The sequence below is a fragment of the Anomalospiza imberbis genome, chromosome 5 (assembly GCF_031753505.1).
Source record: "Anomalospiza imberbis isolate Cuckoo-Finch-1a 21T00152 chromosome 5, ASM3175350v1, whole genome shotgun sequence".
Classification (NCBI taxonomy): domain Eukaryota; kingdom Metazoa; phylum Chordata; class Aves; order Passeriformes; family Viduidae; genus Anomalospiza; species Anomalospiza imberbis.
In genome coordinates, this window is record NC_089685.1 from 6,843,850 (window position 1) to 6,864,008 (window position 20,159).

The 20,159-nt window shown below is 44.4% G+C and overlaps 1 protein-coding gene across 7 annotated transcripts in view; it reads right to left on the reverse strand.

Annotated features, from left to right (window-relative positions):
• FRMD4A (FERM domain containing 4A) overlaps positions 1–20,159 on the reverse strand; it is a 360,918-nt gene that overhangs the window by 171,207 nt on the left and 169,552 nt on the right. For 2 of the 7 annotated variants that reach the window (XM_068189516.1, XM_068189517.1), the window contains exon 1: positions 6,315–6,514. The exons of the other annotated variants lie outside the window; for them this stretch is intronic. In XM_068189516.1, the coding sequence (XP_068045617.1) occupies positions 6,315–6,473 (159 nt within the window). In that variant the 5' untranslated portion in view covers positions 6,474–6,514. Of the gene's footprint in view, positions 1–6,314; positions 6,515–20,159 lie in introns of those variants that run through there. 7 annotated transcript variants of the gene reach the window in all.

Genomic DNA, 20,159 nt, shown 5'->3' on the forward strand with positions numbered 1-20,159 from the left:
AAGCCCCAGCCTGGTGCAGCTCCATGTTGGCCCCCAAGGGGCTATGGTGGAGCTGGTGGCAATGGCACAGATCCTACCAGCTTGTCCCAGCCCTTCCCAGTCCCACAGAGGCAGGGGAAGTCTGTATCAAATGCTGAAGGCAACTTTACAGTGTGCTATAAAAATACCTGGGGGTGGGAATTTAGTGAGCACTCTTGTGCTTTCTTCATAGACAACTTGAATGGAAATGGCTTGAGGTTTCCCCACAGGCTCTTTTTTTTAATTTTTTTTTTCTGTCTGTTGGATATAGTTTCTGGCAAAAAATGAATTGTTAGCATTTGCATTTTCTCTCCTCTCCTCTTGCTGCCTAACCCTCTTTGCTTCTGTAATAAAGATGGGATGAGAAACTCTGCAAGCCACAAGTTCCTGAACTGCCTTTGGAAACACGTGAGGCTCATTAGGCCTTTCTGCAGCTCTGGGTGAATGGTTATTTTTCCTTCTCTCTCTTTTTTTTTTTTTTTTTTTTTTTTGGTGTGATTTTTGTTAGTTGTTGATGGTTTGGCTGTTTTCATTGCTCTTTTTTTTCCCCCCCGAAGAGAAGCAATTCAAATCTCATAAATGCTTAAATATGTAGCAATAAAGTTTGAGAAGTCTCCAGGGCAGCTCCAGAGACTGTGGACTAGACCAGCAAAGAGTGCTGGGGAAAAGTAGTCATAGTTGCCTGCCTCCCCACAAAACTGGGAATTAGGCAGACTGCAAGCCTAGGGCCTGGAGCCTCCTGAACCCCAGCTGCACTGGGGCATGACAATGTTCTGAGAACAGGGCAGTGGCCAGCAAAGAGCCCTTCGAGCTCAGCTCCATGGGGCACCAGTGCCCACCTCCACCATTGTCCTTATGAGCAGAAAGTCAGCAGCCCCACTGAGAACCCCTCTGCCCAGAACCAGAAGAGAAAGGATCTGGGTTTGCTGTCTTTAAGGGAGTCAGAAACAGCTCCAGCTAGAACCTGAGAGCTGAACAAAGTCCCGTGCTCTTTACTTTAGTTAGTTAGTTAACTAAAGTGAATTTTGTTGGCTCTTTTCCCCTGCCCACCCAACACTCCCACATGCCTAATCCCCCATTTCCTCAGCCTTCATCGTGCTGGAGCTGACTAGATTAATGGGAAATGTTAATATGTCAGGCCTGGAAGGAAAGCAAAGAGCTGGTTGTGTTTGAATTCCACATTAATCTATTTGGTGATGAAGCTATAAATCAAAACCTGGAAATTTTGCCAATCTGAAATGATGTGTTTAACATTTCAGCCCTTTCCTTCCTCCCTCTTGCCCAAAACTGCTTTGCACAGCCGTTTACAGCAGCAGGGCAGGCATGCAAAATGCTGTTTTTCCTCCTGAATCTTTAATCGTGCTAAAATATAAGATGTCTTCAAGGCAACCAGGTGAAAAATGATGGTGAAACAAGAATGGAATTTCCAAACTGCTCCTTTCTGAGGAGGAAGACCTCCTTTCCTCATAGGGTACATGGGGTTGTGGGGATGCCTCAGATCCCACCATGAAGTGGAAACAGTCTGTCCCTTTTTTGATACACTACCCAGCAGGGTGCCAGCAAAACTCCAGATGAATGGGGGAGAAACCCCAGAACCCTCCAGGTCAACTTCCCAGTGCCCATGGCAGCTGGGGGAAGAACCATCAGCACCCCACGGCCAGCAGTGTGAATTCTGTGGGAAACACAACTGAGGTGCATTCTCCTCAGGGAAAGTTATAGGATCTGGACAGTAGAATCACAGAATGGTTTGGGTTGGAAGGAAACTCAAAGATCCTCTAGTTCCAACTCCCCTGCCATGGGCAGGGGCACCTCCCACTAGCCCAGGTTGCTCTGACTCCCAACCAGCCTGGCCTCAAACACTTCTAGGGATGGGGCAGCCAGATCTTCTCTGGGCAATCTGTTCCAGTGCCTCACTGCCCTAGTGAAGAATGAATTCCTAATATACAACAATTTCTTCCTAATAGCCAAAATTAAACTTTTTTGCTAAAGTATAGAATAGTCCATGAATTTCCATATCTGCCAGCACAGCAAAAGCTCTTTCCTCTTCCTCATTTTAGATTAGCACCCAGCCCCAAAATTCTACATCCCACCTCCTTCCTTAATTCCATTGCCTGTAACTGGACATCTGGGGAGCAATGAGGTACTGCAGACAATTCTGCACTTGTGCCCATAACCTGAAGTAATTTAATCCGATTCTGCCTCGGTTTCTATAGCAGCAAAATTACTTAACTGTCTTTCCAAGCACTTGGTGGATAAGAAGCAGTGTGTAAAAAGTACACATTTTCTACAGAGAGTGAGGAATTAAATGTCTGTGAGTGGTAGCCTTGAGAGATGGCTCTGCATCCAGTGGGCTGCCTCTGACTTGGTAGGAGCAGTTGGTGGGATTTTAAACAGTCGAGACACATAAACACATTTTTACTGTAGATGTAGGTCCTGCACTGCCTAATGCTCTTTGACATTGCACAGGCATAGCCGGGAAACTAAAACATTTGTTGATGGATTTGGAGATTAAATAAATAGTGAATTATCTTCAGGTTGTTAAAATGCAGAACTGACTGCCTATCCCATAATAATAAGCCAGCCCTCCCCCAGTACTTCTTGAAATGTGAGTATTTCTGCAAAAGCAGGCACTGTGTTAGTTCACGGGGCCATTTGTTTAGTAGGTCAGAGCAGTCAGACATCTGGGCATTGGTAAAAATACATCCGACAGCTCGGTGACATCTTGCACAACTGACTGTCTGAGAGCCCTGACTGGAAGTTTATTATTTGTTCATCTCCTTTTTCAAATGAATTCCCACCATGCAGTCAGACAACCACACAGTGGATCACAAAACACAATTAAAATATAGCAAGCATTCATTACAATTAAAATATAACAACTGGTGAATATTAGCCCCATTGAAAACAGATCAAGGCAAGAGGTTTGTTTCAGGCTGGGCAGACAAATGTGTCCCTGGGAATCACAGCAGACTTGGGGGAGGATTTATTTGCCAGGAAAGAAATGCAGTCTGAGACAGATGATGGTATCCTTCAGGGTACCAAAAGCCTCTATCTCTCAGTACTGCTCAGATGCCTGAGTACCAAAGCATTGCTTACAGACAGTGAAAAATGGAGCCACTCAGCATCCCTGAGACAAATGCAGTCTGGAGACCAAGAATGAAGGAAAAATTTTTTGATTGTTTTCACCTATTTTATAACTGCTGCTCAGAGTGCAGCTTGAGCAAGTCCAGACTTCCAATCGCTGTGTCAGGCTGGATTTGAGCACTGAAATGTTTCAGATCCCACCCTAACCACTGCAGCCAGCATCACCCCAAAACTGCTATTTCATCTAAAGCATTGGTGCTGATTTTCTGAGAGCAAAGAAAGTAAAGTCTCTCCTCATAAATAAGGGAATTACATTGATTATGTTGCTGCCTGGAACTTGTTTTGTTTCCAGGAACCCATTGCCTCTTGTATTGGCAGTAAATCTGTACCCTCTGTACAATGTTGCCTTAGTTTTTACATATTTTGTAGATGGGACAGTAGAAGGCAATTGGCAAGCTTTGGAATGTTTGTATGGTGGAGACAACAGACTAGGGCAAGAAAAAATTACCTAAGTCAGAACCATACCTGAACAACCATGATCCTGGCTGGTGGAGGAGCTGAGCTCTCCCCAGTGCTGTGTGCCCAGCAGCGTGGGTCCTGCTCAGCCAGAGCCTGGCTGTGTGCCTCACTGCTCTGCTGCCCCCAACCCTGTTTCAGCAAAAGGTACCAGAACCAGAGATGCACTGAGATGCGATTAACTCAAAGAAAAACACAAAACATACTTTTCAGAGTATGAAAAGCATGGCTTATTTTTACAAAGTTTACTAATGTTTCTCCTTAATGTTTCTTTTTAGGGTTTTTCTGGTCCTGGTGCCAGGCAGAAATCATACACTGGTCTGCTTTGCTCTCAGGTGTAGTAGCAACAAGGATTAATATATAGTAACAACAAAAACTAGCACAGTCAAGAGCTTATTTGCTCATCTAAATAATCAGCAGTAGAAGAAGTTTCTGTCTCTGGGAAGTGATTAAACTGTCAGGCTTTCTGTCCAAGCAATACTCTACTAAAATACCCTGCCAGCATTTAAATTGGACGATGCTGGCTACTGGAGGAAATGCATTTAGGATTAATATACATAAGAGGAGAGTTAGCTATCAGCTCATGCTGGCTGCTAATAACAATGCTGCTGCTGGAACTGCGCAGTGATGAGCTATGAGATGCCTTTTCCAACAAACCTCCACCCAGCAGCAATTCTCCTGGTACCTGACCCAGCATTTCAGATCCTCTCCAAAGAATTGCAAGCTCATGGGCATTGACAAATAAAGTGATGTGGTTTTACTGAGCTTTTGCAGATGTTCACAGATTCTGTCTGAGAAACAAACAACTATTCAACTCCATCCTGACCTGTGAGCATTTTTCAGGCTGCATTAATGCTTGTTTGGGTGGGAAGAGAGGCACCCTTGCTGGTCCCATTTTATTGGTGACTCTGGCAAAGGGGAATAATATACCAGGATCGTGATAAAATGCCATGGGGAATGTCTCAAGGCATGTGCATTTTGCAATGGAAAAAGTGCACTTGTGGATGTGCCCAATGCTCACAGCAACATAAATCTGCTGAAGGAACACCAGTCCTGGGAGTCTTCACAGGCAGTGGCATCCCCTGATGCATGGTGCATAGGCTGGGATACATTATCAGTAATCAAAATCTGGACACATCTGAAAACCAGCTCCTTAGTTTTTGAGGATGATTTTACATAGGTGGAGGGTAAAAATGAGGTTCAGCATTGAGCCCTTTTTCTTCCCCCTCCCCTTTCCCAGACCCATGTGAGCTAACTGGCTTCAGGTAGAGGTTCTTAAGACAAGCTGCAGAGAGAGGGTGGGGCAGCCCCACACCATAGGCAGCCTCTGCACACACTGACCTCCGGGTTCAGCTCAGCCAAGAGTCAGCAGAGCCCAGGGAGGGCAGCGTGGTTCACTTGGAGCCATCCCAGTGGTACATCTCAGGGGGGTTTCAAAGCCAAGCCCTGGGTATTGGGTTTGTGTTACTGGTTGTGGTTGTCTTCTGGAACAAACAAACACTTAAAATAAAAATGCTGCCCATGCTTGCTGAACTCCAAAGACCATAAAATCTATTCCTGAAGTCTTCTGAAACAAAAGCATGATTTGAAGCTGGTTCAAAGTTTGCTGAAATTAGTAAGAGCACAGCCTTGGTCTCCCTCTAACCAACACACACAGTTTCTACAGGCTTTTAATCTGTTGCCTTCTGTATGACTTGGCTTCACACATGGAGACTTCCAAAGCACAGGAAAAGCAAAATACCAAGTAAATGGGAGTAGCAGAAAATCCATTTTCCAAATGCAAATACCAATCAGTCACTCCAGCGTCCGGCATTAGACAAATCTGTGGAGATGATAAATACTGTAACGGGCTTGTCCCCACAGCAGAATAAACGTCTAGCCTCAGTTGTCTAAGGCTGATTTAAAAAGCAGACAAGCTGGTGGGTTTACACTGCAACCTGAACTCACCTATGGACTGGAATGAGTTGCTTTTCAAAGCGACATTCAGGATTAGTTCCTTCTGTGCTGTTCAGTTTGTTTAACCCAGTTTAATCAGTCTCAGAAACATACACAGTTTATTAGAGCTGTGTCACTGTACCTCAAGCTGTAAGTAGTTAGTGCAACTGTCCAGAGAAGCCAGTTCTCCAAGCCCCAAAGCTCTCTATACCACATAAACCATAAATCAAGCCAACCAGAAATTTTAGGCAATCAGGTGTCTGGGACTTTGCAAGATGAAACAGTCAGAAGGCATTGCACGAATCACTTAGGGGTAATTAGTTATGCTACAGTTGAAAACCCTCTGCAAATGCCCATTTTCCAGAGATTAGGTGTCTTTTAGGCATCCTTTCCTCTGGGTAAATTATAAATCATTCCTGTGCAGCTGTAGGGACAGCCTTAGGATGCAGAAAAACAAAGGTTGTACTTATGAGTATAAAGTTCAAGGAAAGGGGATATAGCAGACGGAACATTAATTTGCTTTCACTTATTATCCCCCCTGCTCTGTGGGAAGGAGATTTTGGACCTGTGTTCCACCACAGCGGACCCCATCACCATCCTCCAAACCAAAATGTTTCTCCTGCCACACCTCCCCTGTCCCACCACTTGTGTAGGACCCAAAGTAGTTGGTAGGAACAGGACAGGACCCTGTGAGACTCCCAGGGGTCTCCCCCCTGCAGCCTTGGGGTCTGGGGGTCTGTCCTGGTGTTTTGTTACCCTACCTGATAAACGTCTCTGGAAATGCACCATGGCTTCAGCATGAGCTGCAGGACCCTCAGGTTTCCAAAGCGGCAAGTCCTCAGAGCCCGGGACGTCAGGCTCCACACCAGGCTGTCCCAGCTGTAGAGCAGATCCTCAAAGCCAAAGAGCACAGCAGCCATGCCAGCTCCCCGTGTGAATCACCCCAGATTCCCTGCTCGGAGGCAACCAGCTAATCCCAAGGCGCCTTATGAACTACAAGGTTAAAGAGTCACTGAAATTTCCATCAAAGTAGAAGAGCAAAAAGCGAGGGAAAAAAAACCAAACCACCAAACCACCGAACCAAAATGGACAACAAAAACCAGCAGCCAAAATAAACTGTTTGGGGATGTGTCTTTCTCCCTTTGCATACGCCCTTCAGGATGTGGTTTCTCCCTCTGTGTGTCTTCTCAGAGCGAGTCCTGCTGCACCCAAGGATGAGCAAGGAAGAGGTAAAAATACTTCTCCTGACTTAGGAAGGCATTTGCACATCCCTTGCAAAGGACTTCTTGGTAACACTGCATCACTTCCCAGCTCTCCGCTGCAGACCCAAGAAACAAACTCAGATCCAAAGTCATCACTTTGCATGCTCAGTCCTGGGACTCCATCCAGAGGGAAGAAAAAAGCTGCTCACTCTCCGTCTGCCAGCATTCCCAAGACATTCCACTATTGGGCTTAACTCTTTCAAACACTCGCGAAGAACATCTGAGAAGGCAGCTCTGCCACATGCAACATTTCATCCTTTTGTTTCGTGTGTTAACTCACCATTGCACAGTTACACTCCACTCTTTTTCCCACCCAGCTGTCTTTTCTGGAGCCTTTTTATGTTTTGAACTCGCAAGGGAACTTAATCTTTACATGAGAATTATGCAACTGTCTGCAAAGCACCTTATTTATCCAAGGGGTGATATTTTTGAAAGTTGATGGCCTTTTAATATCAGTCTGATTCAGCTGATGTGGAGATATTTTTAACCCTTGGTTAGCTTGTGTTAACCCAGGCATTAACCTGAGTTAGCCCAGGAGGAAGTTCCAGAAGAACTGGATGCCAAAATACCCTTTTTGGTCTATGGATACAAAGATTCACTCCTGGCATCCCTTCCTGAAATAAGTGCTGAGAAGAGATCAGTTCCCTGCCTGTTTCCCCACAGGAGTAGCTTGTCTGGGTGGAGACTTCAATACTATCTATGATGAGTTGAGCTGAGGGAAGTGGTCCAGTGAGGGCAAAAATACATTATCAAGATGAGGATTTTGCAGTTCAGTTAAATCACCACAAAATCATGGAGCTAAGTTGCAAGACACTTTGCAACTAAATTCAATGAGTGCTGCTTCTTCCTATTTAATCACCAGGTGGGGAAACTGAGGTTGGAAATATTTTAATGAAAGGCACAATGCAAGCCAGCGCCCTTGGAGACAGCTGCCTGTCAGTGCTATTTTTCACTCATTTTACTCTCCCTTCAGAGGAATGTGTGCAAAAGGCCACAGGATTTGGAGTGAGCAGACAGTAGTCAGCTGGAGAATGCCTACATCGAGGCACTTTTTAGAGGGGTAGGCAGCACAGCTTGAGCTGAAATCATGAAGGACCTTCACACACTGAACTCCTAAAATTGCTGGTTTAGCAGAGGTGAGAAGGCATCTTTTCCAAAAAACCTCAATGTCTTCCCTGATTCAACTCCCTGGATAGGGAAGAAGCAGGAATATTAATATCTGCTTGATTTTCTGTAGGTCTGTCCCACCGTGACCCCAGCCATACTTTGTTCTTTGAGGACTGAAGGACACGAAGCGAGCTGTGCGTCACAATAATGGCACAAGGACGCTCGTCAGCTCATTGACAGGGCAGGTGGAGGGCCAGGAAAATACAGCTGCAAAATTCATGTTCTCAGCCTAATTGCTTCTTCAGAATTTAGTTTTTAGAACAGCTTCATAAAATATGGTAATACAATTGTAATAATGTTTCCTTTAAACTTATTAGGAGCTATTCATTCTGCAAAGTGCAGTTTTCCTTCCTCCTCTCCCTGTCCCTGCCTGTTTTCTTGGTGTCCAGCCTTTGCTGTAGTCTCCCTCTGCTCATCCTCTCTTGGTTATTTTCCTGCCTTTAAACTTGGTAACACACTGCTTCTGTTAGCAGCAATGTAGACAAGGGACCAGAATTGTCTCCATTATAAAGCCTCATTTATAAGAAAGGAATTTTATATATATATAAAACTTTACTATACAATATTTGCTTCAGGCTACTGTCTGATATACAAGATCTCTGTCTGGGAGCACAAGAGAGGAAAAGAAAGAAATGTGTTTGATAAAGGAAAACAGAGGTGGGGGGAAAGAAACCATAGCAAGCGATTGCTCTGGGATGTGACCTAACCCCTTTGGTATTCTGGAAAGAGGAGAGGAGGGGAAATGGAGGATATACCGCAGTTTTAAAATTAGCTGCTCCATATGTGCATCAAGTCTTTCCTTATGGCTGAAAGGGGATTTTCAGCCCCTGTCCCAACTCGGTAATTACTCAACAGATGAGGGCAGCTCTGAAGGAGCCCTTTCACTTGGCTGATGACATAATCAGACTTTCTGAAAACAGTTCTCCTATGTATTTATTTAACTGATAGACTGGAGCAGTCTCCTTAGGAGTCACTTGAGTCTAGAGAAGGCCCAGTGAACATTTCAGTGGATAGATTTACCTTCATGATTAGAGCAGATTGTCTGGTTTCCTGTGGAGGTTTTCCTGCTGACCTGACACATAGCATTTTTTGAGAGGTTAAAAGCTGTCTGAGTACAGATTGTTCAACCCACCTTGCAGGACACAGGGAATTACAACCGTGGAGGTTTCTCAGGCAAAGATAGCCCATCCCCTCTAGAGTCAAGGGATACTCCACCAAAAGCTCTTTTCAAGCAAGACACCACAGAATGTGCACTTTCTTATCCAAAATGGCCAGAAGAGGTTATTGCTACAGGGAATGGCAGAAGAGAAGAGAAAAAAATTACTGAGAATTAGCAAGTCAGCTCTTCCACTGGAGTATCCTTTGACAAATTTCTGTAAAATCATCTTATAATTGTACAAAACATGCTCAGCTTCACCTTCACTAAGGTCAGTTAGAAAAAAAAAGCCCTTTAAGCTCTACAGAGGTCTATAGACATTTGCACGTCTTTTCCTCTCTAATTATGCACTGATTATTTCCCGCTGTTTCTGAGAAAATGTCAGCCAAAACATTTACTATGAAACCTCCCACGTTTTACTGACAGTCCAAAGGCTGTTACTAGGGTATAAAAATAGCTCCTTATTTCCCTTGACAAAAAGAAAAAAACCAACCCCCTTGAGCTGCTGTGTTGTTTCATGGGACTGTCACTGGGGCTTGAAGGCTGGGGGTGGATTTCCCATCCCATACCCTGCAGGCAGCTCCTCCTCTCTGCAGACCCTGCAAATCCCTGCCATGCACAGGTTTAGGTGGGTGCTACCTGCACCAGGAGCTTGAGAGATGGGTCCAAGTTCACCTTTCTATGTTCTGGCCTTGGAAAGAGCAGTTCAGCATCCCTCTCCATCATGCTCTAGGGCAATCCTCTACCCACAGCTTTCTAATGGCTGTGGATGTGTTTGGGTGCGTTGAAAGAAGAAACTGCCGGGTGGGAGGCAGTTTCCTTTGAGTTTGCCATAGACATACCAGAAACATCCTGTTTCTGCTCCACACATGGCCCCTGTGGTCCCTGCAGCTCCAGCCCAATGTGGTCTTTTAGGTTCTATTTCAAATTGAGGGTCCTTTTTGATCTTTACTTCTCTATAATGTAAAGAGGATTAATGTTGTCAGGTCTTTGTGCCCAGAGTCCCCCTTTCATGTCTCAGCTTCATGATTGCTTATGTTGAATATATTATTTTGAGTTATTTTGCAGTTTTCTCCTTGTGCCTTAAATGGCATATCATTTTTGTGTTTGATACGATGGGAGCAGTTAAGGGATTTCCTGCTGCCAAGTTATCAAACACATGGATAAGGAGCCACCCTTCTCCCCTTCACATGTGCCCAGGCAGAGCCAGGGCACTCGCTGGGGACTTACAGCAGTGACCTCCCTCCTCTAGCTGCACTGTACCACAGAATCCCCCAAGATTTTCAAATGGTCATTGTGCACCAAATCAACTTGAGAACCTGAGTCTCTGAGTGCCCTGTTTCCACCCAAGTCAAGGTGCTGTCATCCCTCATGCTGACTCATCTGGGCTTCTTTGTCTTTCCTCTGACATGTGTGACCTCGCTGTCACCCAAGGAGGGATCATGGTGGATTTCTGTATGTCCAGTTGGGAGCTTCCTGGAGTGTAAGGACTGCAATTAGTTGTATTTCTATTATTAGTTTTATTTCTTGTACTTTTGTACTTTGTATAAGGAAAGCTTTGAGAGAAGGGTTTTGAAAGGATCTAGGAATGGCATTTGATTTGAAGAAGCAAATCCTGAGGCCTTAACAACTATTATGTAGCATATATGCTCTAGGAAGAGGAAACTCCCCCAAATTTAAGAGGAGTGAAAATGAAGTGTAGATGCCATCCATATTGGGTCTGCTGAGAGCTTTGATCAGCTAAGAGTTGGCCTTGCATTAATTTTGGATTGCTAAAAAGTTGTAACCTCAGTCTGGCTGGGCCACAGTATCTGGACAATGATCATGCCTGAACCTTTAAAGGCTTGTAGTGAAGGCACAAATACCCCTAGCTCACCTCTCTGGAACCTCTAGACAAGCAAGTGTTCTTGGAAGTATTGGCCCAAAGATTTGCTGCCCCATGCAAATATGAGTGCCTGCACTGCTCCAGTTACCTCCTAACTCTCACCTTCCACGTGCTTCCAAAACCACAGCCTCTCCCTGGCTCCCCTGGTCTGCCACTGCTGACAGCCCTAGAACTTTCCTGCAGAGAAAATTAAAGAAAGTGAAGACTTCCCTGCTGGTTGCATTTTAGGATGAACATCATGAGTCAGAAATCCTGGCCAGTTTCCTCAAGATGTTCTCACGAGTCCATATGGCCTAAAATGTTCCATAATGAAATGAACTGCTGCTTCACAGTAATAACAGAATGAAAATTTACTATTCCAGTCATCCACCTTGATCATAACATTTCTAAAGCTCTTTGAAAATGTAAAGTGCTCTGGTAGTGCTAAGTATTATCATTATGCCAACAGCAGCTCTGTGTAAGGCTGTTCGTGTCCTCACTCTAGAGAGATTTTTATTGTCTGACAGAGGAGACTACGTCATCTCCTCAAATCATACACATTTCATTTCCTAAAGTAAGTTGTGTTAGTGATTTAACAAGGTTTAAAAGTAGGTGAATCCTATAAAGCTGGGCTTGTACTTGTCCCTAATATTCCACCAGCTAAAGTGATTTTCACTTCTGCTATGCAGAAATGTGAAAGAGATTGTTCAGAGATTTGCTATTCAATCCTCTTTCTCCATGGATGCTGTGGTGAATGAGTCTGCAGGAGGGGATGTAGGTCAGGACAATGTATTAAGGAAATAGTGCAGAACAGCTGCAGAAAGTGAATGGTGAGATCTTAAATACGATTATTCACTTTGGAAACCCAAGCTCATGATTAACTCTGATCCTGCTGGGCACTATGACCAGGCTCTCCAGTCAAAGCAGCACGTGCTTGCACATGCCCATCACCACAAGGTTCATCTTCACCCTGCTCTCTGCTATCATGTGCAGAAATGCTCAGGAGAATTATCTTTGGCCAGAAGAAAACAAAAATAAAATCACACCCTGCTTGTGAGGCATGTATGAACAAGGAACAACCTAGAGCTCATCCAGCAGATGAGCTGTTTTTCTTCCATGTTATTCACCCATGTCTAAAACAGCCTCTGACAAGGTTCAGGGGTGAAACAATGCAAACCTGAGACAAACCTGTGTCTGTGCCTATCAGGTGGGCACTGAATCTCAGACTGAAGATCAAACATGCCTGACTGCCCACAGAAGAAGTCACACACTTGTGCAGTTACACCCTTCTTGTTTCAAGCTTTTACTTATTCCTTTGGTGACTGGAGAAAGTGCTTGCCTTTGGGGGCTGGAATTAGATGATCAATAAGGTCCTTTCCAACTCAAACTTTTCTATGATTCTTTATGACAGATTCTTTATGTTACATCTGTGTTCATATAATTTTGAATTATATATTTATCTTGTGCTTCCCACCCTTTGTCAGGTGATGATCAGGCTGTCCCAGTGGCCTTGGCTGAGGGCTGTGGTTTGGAAGACACACTTTTTCCCGTTGTAGGTGTCTCCTAACCGGGACTATTTACCTGTGAGAAAAGACAAATCTGATGGCTCATAAACAGCCAGTCTGCAGTTCTGCCCTATGGCAAGGTAGATAATTTAATGAAGGGCAGCCTTACTGTCCGTGCAAAAAAGGCCTACACACAGCACAAATGGCCCATTGCAGCAGAACATTTTCTTGCAACTTATCCTGGAGATATATTTAAGGATCTGCCTGATTCAGACCCGGTGGTAACACTCACTGCTTTCAATGTCTGATACAAAGTCCTTTCTGTTCACAGAAAAGGGTGAGGAAGAAGGAGGGAAAAGGGAACATATTTTAGAAAATCAGCGGTCCAGATTTCTCATGTTTGATCTTGCTTATGGGTTGGAAAGCCTGTTCCTGCCTAAAATAAAGAAAATGTATTTAATTTATTCCAAAGCTCCTTATTAAAAAATCATTACTAGTAAGTACTGGTATTGCTGGTTAGGATGTAATTGTCACTGGACAGAGAGGAAGATAAGCAGGTCAAATATAACCTTCAGAGTGAAAATGAGGAAGAATCTGGTCCTATTCCAGAAAAGTCATCAGTTTCTTGAGCAACATTAGAAGAGCCACACAGTTTTATGGATCTCCATTTCCTCAATAGATTAATTCACTGTCATTTGTCAGGTGATATGAAATCTCAGGGGAACTGTTTGACATTAAAAAGTAAATAAGTGTTCTAGAAAGCCAACATGGTCATGTTCCATGGGAGTTATGCAGCAAAAATCAGAAATACTTAAGATATCTTGGGTTGATAATATACCCTCTGTGTTGAAAACTCCTACACTGATTATCAAAATGAGCATAACTGTGGATAAGTAAATGTCCCCTGAGGTGAAGATTGCTTTAGTATGTGTGTGCTGCCTGTGGAAGTAGTGCTGTACACATCCAGGTGATGCAAAGCGTGTGCAGGGATGCTGCCATGGAGGGAGGGGATGTCCCAGACTGAGCCACACTGGGCTGCTAAAACCACAGCGCCCTGTGTGTGCACACTCACTCATGGCATCTGCACTGGGGCTGGATCACAGGGGGCTCTTTGGCTGTTTCTATTGCCACAGCACAATTAATCTGCAAATGGGAAATGCGGGAGTCAACAGAGGGGATTTCTGTACTGGAGCAGATCTTCCTGCTGAGAGCATCTCCCCAGCTGGGACTAGTTAGACCTTCTCAGTAGAGCATAAGAGTTGACCTCTACCCCGTTTGCTCCTGAAACGCAGACCCCTGTGGCTGCTGCTAATGGAAAATCTCCATTTGTTGTAGGACAGCGCTGGATCCATGCCATCTGCAGTGATACTGCAGGCACAGTTGATAGAAGAGGATAACTTGCACTTCTGTTGCTGGTAGGTTAAAACCCTGAGCAAACATCAGCTTCTATTGCCTCATGATGGATGCACTGGGAGATTTGTACTATTGAGCTGCCACCAGGGCTGTGATAAACAGGGACAAGAGGGCTGAAGTGCCCGTGTGGGACAGCCAGTCTCAGAGGCTGGCAGTCCTGGCCTTCCTTTTCTCTGACTGCTTTCTACAGCTACTACCACACCAGCATTTCCAGATGGGGTACTGTGTTTCAGGAGGTATAAATAGTAGCCCACACTCCTACAGAGGTGGAAAGAAGTTAATCAAACTTTCCCATGCTCTGTCTTCCAACCTGATGGTTTGCCATGGGGGATCCTAACTCACTGTCTGGCTTGTTTGCTCATACTTCCTGAAAAGAGGATAAAATAGATCGAACGCTGCCGGATCGAAGCAGTAAGTCAGTCACTTCATTGTCCCTATGGACAGAGCAGACTGAAGCTGCTCAGAACTTAAAACAAAGAGGATTTACGCTCTTGATTTAGAAATTTATGACTCATTCCCATTTTGGCTGTTAGAAGCGGCTGTTATTTCCCCTGCCCCCAAAACATCCATGCCATAAAAAAATAAAACCCATAAGCTCTTTGCTGTTCTTATCTTGATTCACAAAGAATTCAAATGTTCACTGTTGCTATCTGGAGCTTGACTTCCTGTTATTAAGAAGGACATCCTAGTATTTAACAACATAAGATTTTTATTTTTTTCCCCTTCTTCAAGCCAGGCAGAAAGTCTAATGATTCTGGGGTTTGTTTCCTGCTTGTAATTAAGTAGGTCACAGCTGCAAAGCAAGAGAACAAGAAAATATTCAGATCACACAAAGCCAAGAGCTATTAAATCATTTGCAGCTGAAGGATATGGCAGATTTTCCTTTTAAAAAGAAGTCTCAAGTCTAAGGAAAACAAACATAGGAACTTTTAGGAGAATGATGAACTTGGAAGTTCTGCCCAAGCACCACAGTAGCTCAGAAAAAAGGAGCGATCAAAACCCAGCTAATGTTGTTCACAAGTTGAATAGCTCTATGTGGTTGAAATAAATTCACTACTTCATTGCTTAGAGCCATGTATTCTATCCATGCAATCCACTTTGAACCACATACAAGATTGCCCTCATTTCTTCTGGGCAGTTTCCACCAGGCCCTCCGTGTGAGCCTGGAATGCCACACCATGTCCTCTCCTGTAGGTCCCCCACACCCTCCCCAGCTCCAGATGCAGCTCCGATCTCCAGCAGGATCTCTACCCAGACATGAAGCTCCCATGGCACCAAAGGTCTTTTGATCTGCACTCACGGTTTGTGTTATGGTGTTGCCCTGATTTGACTCCCACTCCACCTCTGTCTAGGACAGCAAGCTGCCCTTGGTCCCACTGCCATCACCCACAGACAGTACCAGCAGTGCATGCTCCATTGCCTTGGTAAGCCATGCACACGTGGGTTGAGCAACAACCTCTGAAGGGCTCTGACGTCTGTGGTTCAGCCTTATCATGGACAGGAATCAACTGGCAAAGCCATGTCACAACCTTGCAAAGCCAGGGAAAACTTCCTTCATAGGCCATGGTGTTGCCCTGTGAGAACAGGCACTTACAGTTGATCCTGATTTGCCTCATTTCAATTATTTCTGGACTCGGGAAAAGCATAAATGACTGCACATTTCTGTTGTGGTGCTTTTGCCTAGACCTCAGTATAAACACTCCTCCAAGCCATTGCTCCACCAAGATGAGGGAACAGAGAGCAAGAACCTTCCCCAGGTACAGTACCTGGGACTATTCTGCTCCATGAATGAGCGGGAAGGAGAAAAGGAGATGAAAAGGAGATGAAAAGGAGATGAAAAAGGGTACTCAGCTATGAGAAGTGCCCCATTAAAGTGTCTGCCTTGGTCTAAAGAGCAATGGAGATGTATCACAAATGCATCATTGCTATAACAATGGGGCTCTTATTCTGTGCACTAAGAAAAATGGTCTTTGGGAAGATTTATGTCTGAAGCCCACCAAAATCAACACTGAATGCAGCAGTGGTCCAGTCAGTCAAGAATCACTGCCTGGGCACAGAACACCCTCTGTGAATCTGTTTGATTCCAAAATAGTGTGTTTGGTTTTGTCAGAGAGTGATTAGGATATGGGTAGAATAGCAAGAACGAAAGCTTATTTCTTCTTCTATGAAAATGGGATCAAGAGAGACATAAATTTCTGCCATTATAAATTGGTGATGACCTAATGTTTATTCAAGCTCTGATTGGGAAACTTGTCATGGGAACGAAAAGCCCATGTAGATGGTATTCTGGGCTCTGTCCCTGTGTGACCAGACGTGGTCAGTTCATTTCAGGATAAGAGAATGTGGACCTTTTCATGCTGGTATTTCTTGGCTTTGCAAGCTACGAACTGGGAGGGAGAGTTGGTCATTGCCTTCCCAGTGGGCAATAGTTATGAAACAGAAACAACAGAAGGTTTCTCAGAGGCTGGTGCCCAGGGAATTTGAGGTCAGGCCTGCAGTCTCTCCTTGCAAAGTCCTGACCTCACAGGACAGGGGCTGAGTACGAGACTGAGGTGGTAGATACCCTTGGCTGCACAAGATGCCTGATTCATTTTCACATGATTCAGGGTGTCTGGATTTGTGGGTTTCCATCTGCAATTTCTCTAAAAGGCAGTGATTTCAGAAATGTGTTGCTCCCTTCCCTCTAAAATGGGGTTCTTTCACCCTGAACCCCTAACATAGAGGACTCCTGGGAAAAAGGTGCTGATTTCAGAGAAAACACTAGTGCTGAGTGCTATAAGGGATGTTCAGAGACCCCATGGTATTTCTTGGCCTTTGCAGGAAAACATTTATGCTGCCTACACCCTGGATCTGCTCTGGATCTTTCAGCAATTTCTCTTCCAGTCTAGGGCGGATAACAGCATCCATGGATTCATATGAAACAAAGCTCAGGAATGAAAAATTTTCAAAATACTTCAGTGACCCAGAGCCTGGCCAGCACCACAAAGTCTGCTGTGACTGATTGTCAGGAAAAGAGGCTAGGTCATCCACTGGCATCAGCCTGATTATCTTTCCCCTGACACCATTCTCCAGAAGCCAGAGGTTGGCCCCAAGGACACTTTAACCGCTCTCCGGTGACTGATTGGATACATTGGAATGTACTAACAGAACTGCGCTTTTAAAAATCACCATCCTCTGGTTTTACGACTCTCCTTGGCCAGGTTCCCACTTGCTTTAACTGAAGAAAACCCTTTTTCTCCTGCAGGAAACTGCCACTATTGGTGCATTTGAAAGTTTATGGGATGATACACAATGCCTGTATTACAACAAAGTCCAGGATGGAAAAAGGAAGCTTTCCAACATTTCAGAGTGGAAATTATGAAAATTAGTAAGCCTCCTCCCAGTCTCTGGTGTGGTTTGCAGGCATAAGTTGGGTGGAGAGATGCTGGAGAGGGAGGAAGGGGATGTGGATCTGCACTTCCAGCTAATGGGAGCCCTGAGGTTTGATCCTGCATCAAACACTCCCAGATTTGCAGGGTGTTGGCAGTTCACCTTGGCTTTTACCCTGAAAGCATCTTGACTGCCAAGTGGGAGCAACAGCACTGGCTGGGTCTTGCAGAGGTCTGCAGAGGATCAGTGTCTGCAGAGCCTTGTAATATGTAAAGTCCAGTGTATTGTAAGGAATAATTTTAAATTGTGGTGTAGGATTGCCAAACTCCCCTCTTACAATAGCCTGTTTATCATATTGGCCTTGACAGATTTTCTTGGATGGTGTTTTCAAATATTGGGAACTCCAGGCTCTGCCCTCAGACAACAGTTACAGCTTTGAAGTCAGCTTTGAGGAAAGGAGAACCCGTGAAATATTGGCAATTCACTTTTCTTAGGTTTTTTTTGGTTTTTTTTTTTTTTTTTTTTTTTTTTTTTTTTGGTGAAAATCTGGACCTTTAATGAGGGTAAACTTCCTGTAGAGTTTTAGCCTTGATCATCCTCCTTCCCCTGTCCACAGATGTATTAAGAGAAGACTGAAAGACAGAAAGTTATTTGATGCCAACCCCATTCAGCTTCCTAAGATGCTCCAAAGCATCATGGATAATATTACAAGCCATGCAGGACAAATCTTGTAGTAAGAGGCACACTGTGCCTATGGAATCTATAGCAAATGGATTAATAAATGCAAGATATTGGAGAGCTTTTTTGAATTACGGTGGACGACAAAAAGCACATTGACATTCTCCTCTCTGATTAGGGGCAATTTCTCATGGATCACATTGATCAGGGGAGCTCACTGAGCATCCCACAGTGCTCTTACCCAGGCAAACCTCTGCATCTTTTGCAGATACATTAAATACGGGCATTTATGCAGAGAAACTGACATGAGACACATATCTCTTTGAATGCCAGATTAAATCTATCCTGCAAAGAGGGAGGGGCATTTGGAGAGGGTGCAAGTACAGGATCCAGTTCCTTTTGTACCTCCCCAGCTGCCCTGTTCTCAGGTGAGGTATCTGGCCCTTTATCAAGCCACTGGTGCAATCTCAATGATCTACTCCTGGTGCCCAGAGCCTGAAAACACATAAATATGGAACACTATTCCAGAATATGGTCATGGATCTGTCCTTCAGAGCAGCTTCAGACATTCCTCAGGGTCTCTGAAGACAGATGTCTCCAAAAGAAACAGTGAGCACCAAGACACCCCCTCCACCCCCCTCCTCCTTTGCCCCCAAAAGACTCAAACAGAATCTCTTAAAATTGAGCAACTGTTTCTGTAGACACAGCCTCAAGGACACAGAGGGTTGGGTGCAGCACAGGGCTCTGCTTCTTGGCACTTGCCCTGTGTCTGCTGGAGTCACGCAGCCAGAGTCATGGAATCATTAAGATTGGAAAAGACCTCTAAGATTATTGAGCCTAACTGTTAACCCAGAACCACTGTGTTCACCACAAAACCATGTCCCCAAGTGCCACAAGTCTTTTGAAAACTTCCAGGGATTGTGATTCCACCATTTCCCTCAGCCTGTTCCAATGCCTGACCAACGTTTTGGGGAAGAAATTTTTCCTAGTGTCCAGTCTAAACCTGCCCTGGTTCAACTTGGTGGACAATGCTGTTGACAAGAGCATGTATTGCTGCTCTTATGACAGAAATTTTAGCTTTGGTGGGACTCAGGTGATCTTCTAGTGGTCCATAGCAATAAGGAAGCAGAGCTATATAATATAGATACATATTTTCTCTAGAGTGGGGTGCAACCCATAAGTTTTGCAGTGCACATGCCCCCCCCTAGAATTCTACTCCAAGGATAAGCAAGACTCCCACAGCTATGGTAGTGCAGGGCTTCCCAGGCCAAACCCTGGGCTGGTAACTAAAGATTCACAGGGCCATCTGAGCTGAACTAGTCCAGATGCCTCATCAGGAGCTGTTCCCCAGGACTAAACATGCAGAGCAGACACTGTGTTTATGTCCTGTAACTGGAAAGGCCAACTCATCCCATGCAAAATTGTCTCTGAAGATATTGGGATGTGCTGTCACCAGAAGACACACATTACTGTCTTTTCTTTGACTACTGAAGAGTCCTAAAACAGCAAGAAAAATTACAACAGTTTCATGATGAACTTGTAGATGTAAGCTGAATGAAGGTACAATTGGAAGGAAGCTGACATGAGGAACACACATTAGTAAAAAAAGCACTCCCTACCTTTAATCTCTCCAAGATGAGTTTCTCCAAAACTCATCTCATCCTCCCAACTCGTCTGTTGGGAGCTGGCAGGGTGGAAATTCCCCGTGGCAGGATCTTTTGAGTTAAGGCTGATTTGATTTGCACTTGCAGAGATTTCTGTACTGAACTAAAATAGTAAAACTGTAAGATAGTACTTGTTCTGCACATAGATCCCCAAAGGGTAGATGCTTCGTGCACCAACATTAATTGCAGGTTATCAGTCCTTAGAGTCAACCTAATCTGTGTTGATGCAAAACTTGGAGAGAAAATAGATATCCATGGTCCCACCCCATCAAGATTGGTGGTTTTTATAGTGGGAGTACTGGAAACTAAAATGATTTTCAACCTCAGTTAAGAAACTTGCTCACTTATTTCAAAGCATGCACAACCCTAATTGCACCTTCTAAATATATTCCAGAAATACAGCTGGAATGTAGAGTGTGTGCGGGTGACTAAGTGGCGTCATTTGCAGTCCATTATCTTGCCAGAAGCTTTTCATGTGGTATCTCTGGGAAGTGGAGACAAATTGCACTTCATATCTGTGCAATTTGG